Source organism: Priapulus caudatus, unplaced genomic scaffold, assembly GCF_000485595.1.
Source record: "Priapulus caudatus unplaced genomic scaffold, Priapulus_caudatus-5.0.1 Scaffold356, whole genome shotgun sequence".
NCBI classification, from domain to species: Eukaryota; Metazoa; Priapulida; class Priapulimorpha; order Priapulimorphida; family Priapulidae; genus Priapulus; species Priapulus caudatus.
In genome coordinates this window covers 116,935-120,884 of record NW_014577417.1, presented here as the reverse complement: position 1 = coordinate 120,884, position 3,950 = coordinate 116,935, and the positions used below count along the sequence as shown (strand labels likewise).

General features: G+C 45.7%; 2 protein-coding genes across 6 annotated transcripts in view; both read right to left on the bottom strand.

The window, feature by feature from the left end:
- The window catches only part of LOC106809465 (troponin T-like), a 13,855-nt gene extending 12,110 nt beyond the window's left edge, over positions 1-1,745 (bottom strand). For 3 of the 5 annotated variants that reach the window (XM_014812548.1, XM_014812545.1, XM_014812546.1), the window contains exons 1-4: positions 1,685-1,728; positions 1,248-1,313; positions 954-1,000; positions 734-779 (exon numbers count right to left, since the gene is read on the bottom strand). In XM_014812548.1, the coding sequence (XP_014668034.1) occupies positions 734-779; positions 954-1,000; positions 1,248-1,307 (153 nt within the window). In that variant the 5' untranslated portion in view covers positions 1,308-1,313; positions 1,685-1,728. Of the gene's footprint in view, positions 1-733; positions 780-953; positions 1,001-1,247; positions 1,314-1,684 lie in introns of all 5 variants that reach the window. The other 2 variants (XM_014812550.1, XM_014812547.1) reach the window with 2 other exon arrangements.
- The window catches only part of LOC106809462 (troponin T-like), a gene marked incomplete at both ends in the record, with an annotated part of 30,058 nt that overhangs the window by 18,729 nt on the left and 7,379 nt on the right, over positions 1-3,950 (bottom strand).

Genomic DNA, 3,950 nt, shown 5'->3' with positions numbered 1-3,950 from the left:
TAAATGCCGGATGTGCCGTCGCGGGTTTTTGATTGCAGAGTATTATTAATGTGACAGCCGCCACGCGTGTAAACACGACCGGGAGTCGTGCATCCTGACACTTGTGGGCGGCCGGATTACGAGTCACTCTCTCTTTCTCTCTCTCTCTCTCTCTCTCTCTCGCTCTCTCTCTCTCTCTCTCTCTCTCTTCTCTCTCTCTCTCTCTCTTCTTTCTCTCTCTCTCTTTCTCTCTCTCTCTCTCTCTCACTCGCTATGATGTTCATATACTCATAGCTTGGGTGCATTGTTAATTAAGGGTTGTTAATTAAGGTGCAGAAGGAGATGAAGAAATCGGGAATGAAGACAGCCGCTACGATCCCAACTGATGTGATGTGTTCTGGTGTGAAAACTCGGCAGTTCTCACGGTCACACGTAAAGGTATAGCTACAGCGGCTGGTAGCGACATCTTGCGGCCAACTCTACCACCAGTGGTCACTCATTGAATTATATGCGATATAATATACGTATATATTCAGTATTCGATTTGATTCGCATTGAGATAACAATCATATCGATAACGGATCTAAACACAAATATCAAAATCGAGTATGAACTTGATATATGAATACAATAATATGAATAATCGCATGATTCTACTATATGAATGGTGACGTAAAATTATACGCGTATAAATAGAATTTAATTCGCCTCGTAAATTCTGATAGATTGCGCTGAAGGCAACAATGTAACTTACCGGATGCTTGCCCTCGGCCTCTGTTGGGTCGAGACCCTTCTTCAGACTAAAATCAGAATGCGCGGCATATTAATTTTAACCAACTTATTTAAATCAAGTATGTGATTATGCAATCAACGTTGTCCTCGGTAAAATTGCAGATATGCTTGCGATATGCTTTATGACAACCGATGACAGTAGGATTACATCTCCCTAATAGATAGAAATAACAGCAACTTACGCCCTCTGTTTCTTGACCTGCTTCTCTCTCTCGGCCAACTCCTTCAACTGCGGAGAAAGATGAAGAGTTAGAAATGAAACGCGAATCATAGAAATATCGAGATGTTAAGGCCTCCGCGTGCAAAAGGATATACAGCTGTATGCATGATTGTTATATATTTACACCAAGTTATATATGCGTGATACGATTTATAGCTCTGTTCAAATAACACTTTCACGCGTGCACATAGTTGTTACATATGTAATTAGGAGAGGTATAACGTTGCCGGTAAAAAAACAATATGGAGGGGCTTACGTCATAGGCTTGTCTCTGCTCCTTCTGTTCCATGTCGTACTTCTCGGTCTCGAGCTTCATGATTCTGAAACCGAACATGATCGCAATATAATAGCGTTCTATATATATATATATATATATATATAGTATTATATATATCTACTATGAGCAATCTATTTCCGATATTATTTAATATATATATTACATATATATCTCCCTATTATGTACTCTTAATACTATATATATATATATATTATATATATACAAATATATATATATTAGAGTCAGGACGAGAAAAAGAGAGAGGGAGAGAGAAGAGTTAAATAAAAGTATAGCATGGTTTATTTACGTAACATCGTGGGAAGGTATCTCACAAAGGATTTAATTATGACTGCCTAAAATAAAATAAAACAAACTTTCGCACATAGAAGCCAGATTCAGAAGAGGCTGGCGCTACTAGACGTGCAGCTCGGCGGCCTTCATTCCTTTGCAGGCGCGGCGCATCCAGGCCGGAGACGTTGCCATGGGGCGACCCTGTGTCTTCATGTAGGCCGTTGCTTCTCCTCTCCACCTGCTTCCTTGGTCTTCTTGCACCAAGAACTGCGAGGACGAATGAACGGAGAGATAGAAGTGGTGCGAGACAGGGAGAGTTGTCGCGCGCGAGAGAAATAGCGAAGTTGAGAAACACAATCAAGATTATATTCGCCTATTAGTAATACATCAATAGGCGTCAATTATATGCCTGTATTTAATATCCCCACGGCAAGCGAAACACGGCGAAACGTGTATTATTCTCGATAGATGGAGACAGTGCTTCAACCTTCGTTGGCGCTCACAACCGCTGGCCCTTCTCGAGATGACGATTAGATTGGCGTGAAGACGAGCGACTGTCAACGTTCGGGATGGCCGGTGACACCCATGCAGCTCCATGCGACCGGCGCTCGGCTCAGGCCTTCGCTGCGGGATTTCTCCTCGTCCCTTCCTCTGTTGATCTCTTCCTGCAGCAAACGTGAACCGCACTCGGCAGATCAATACATGTGTGCTGTCAAGACAAATTTCGTACTAGAGCTGAAATAGATGGTCCTCGATGCTTGCTCGCAACGTAAACGTAAGACAATATATATATATATATATTTATAGATGCTAATTAACACAATTGGTAAGTCCACTTGGTGTCAGCCTGATTGCCTTGCTATGTTTGGTCATTATGAACTCCCGTATGTACACACGAACTTCCTGTTAGTATCGGCTGTAACTCTCCCCGCCATGTGCAAGTGCGCCCTCTCACCTCTCAATCTTGCCTCGCGCGCTCCAGAACTCTCCTCTGCCTCGGCGAGGTAGCGCACCTTCCCTTCCTCTCTCTCTCTATCCTGCGGGGGACTGTCTCTCCTTCAGCTTCGGCAAGTTCCTCGGCCTCTTTCTCACGCTCGCATCCTGAGAAAGAAGAATGAAGAACGGAGAAGTGCATTGAAGAATCATTGTACGCGATGAATGTGAGCGTACGAGGTGTGCATGTGTGTGGGGCGGAACGCAGTGTGGGAGGTGCATGTTGTTGTGGTGTGTGGTGGGAAGTGTAGTTGTGTCGTGTGTGTCGTGCGTGCGTGCGTGCCCAGTGTGTGTGTGTGTGTGCTGTGTCTGTGTGTGTTGTGTGTGTCGTGCGTGCGTTGTGTGTGTGGTCCGCGTGTGCGTGTGGTGCGTGACGTGTGATGTGTGAGGTGTGTGTGTGTGGTAGTGGTTAGCCCGTGTGTGTTATGTGGGGCGAAGTGTGTCTGTGCGTTAGTGTATGTGCCATGCCTGTGTGTGCGTGCGCGCGTGCGTACGTCGCGGTGCGTGCGTGCGCGTGCGTGCGATGGCGCTGCTGCGTGGTTCTGCAGTGCGTCGAGACGAAGATACCTGCGCAGACTCATGGTACTCGCGCAGCCCGTTCTCGTCCTCTTCCTCTTTTGCGGCGAGCCAGGCCTCATGGCCTATCTCAGCTTCACTCATTTCTCTCTTGCGGGTTCGGGTTCCGGTTCACGGTTCCCCTGGCTGCCTAAAGCTCGCGCAGGGATCAGCGAACGGGGGAGCCGATTTATAACACAGCGATCTGCGTTCGCCGTCCTTCGAATTATGATCAGCAAAATACTGTGCACATATTCACGATAATCCTCTGATATCTGTTGCCGAACGCGATAGTTGCGTTAAGCTAGCGGCGTAATATGCATTAACACATGTACTCACTTGAGAGATGGTTCTCTTTCACTCGGCTGCGAAAGTAAACAGGTGTTACCTTATTTCTCATTCTAGTTCATTTAATTCAAGCTATTATTCCATTATAATTGTTTCAAGTACATTACGGTATCATCTAGATTTATGATTCAATTGTAATTTCGGTTACCATTTCTGTCTATCACTCGAGCTACTATGCTGATGTGAATGTCGTGCCAGGACCATCGATGAGTTATCGCATGGAGCTTCATAATAATTTAATGGAGCGCCTCGAGCCGCCGGTGTTACGATCATTGTGGTTGAATGGCGAAAGTTACGTAGCGGTTTTGATTTACACGCATCAGTTTGTTACTCCAACTCTCGCCACGTGATGAGACACGCGGTGAAACGGGTATAGCAACGCATGCATTATATAGACGGCTCGCTTAATCCCGATTCATAGAGGTCACATACCGAACATAGCATGGTGCGGCAGGCGGTTGGAGCGGAATAAGGCCAGTTTCTAGGAACGCAGCA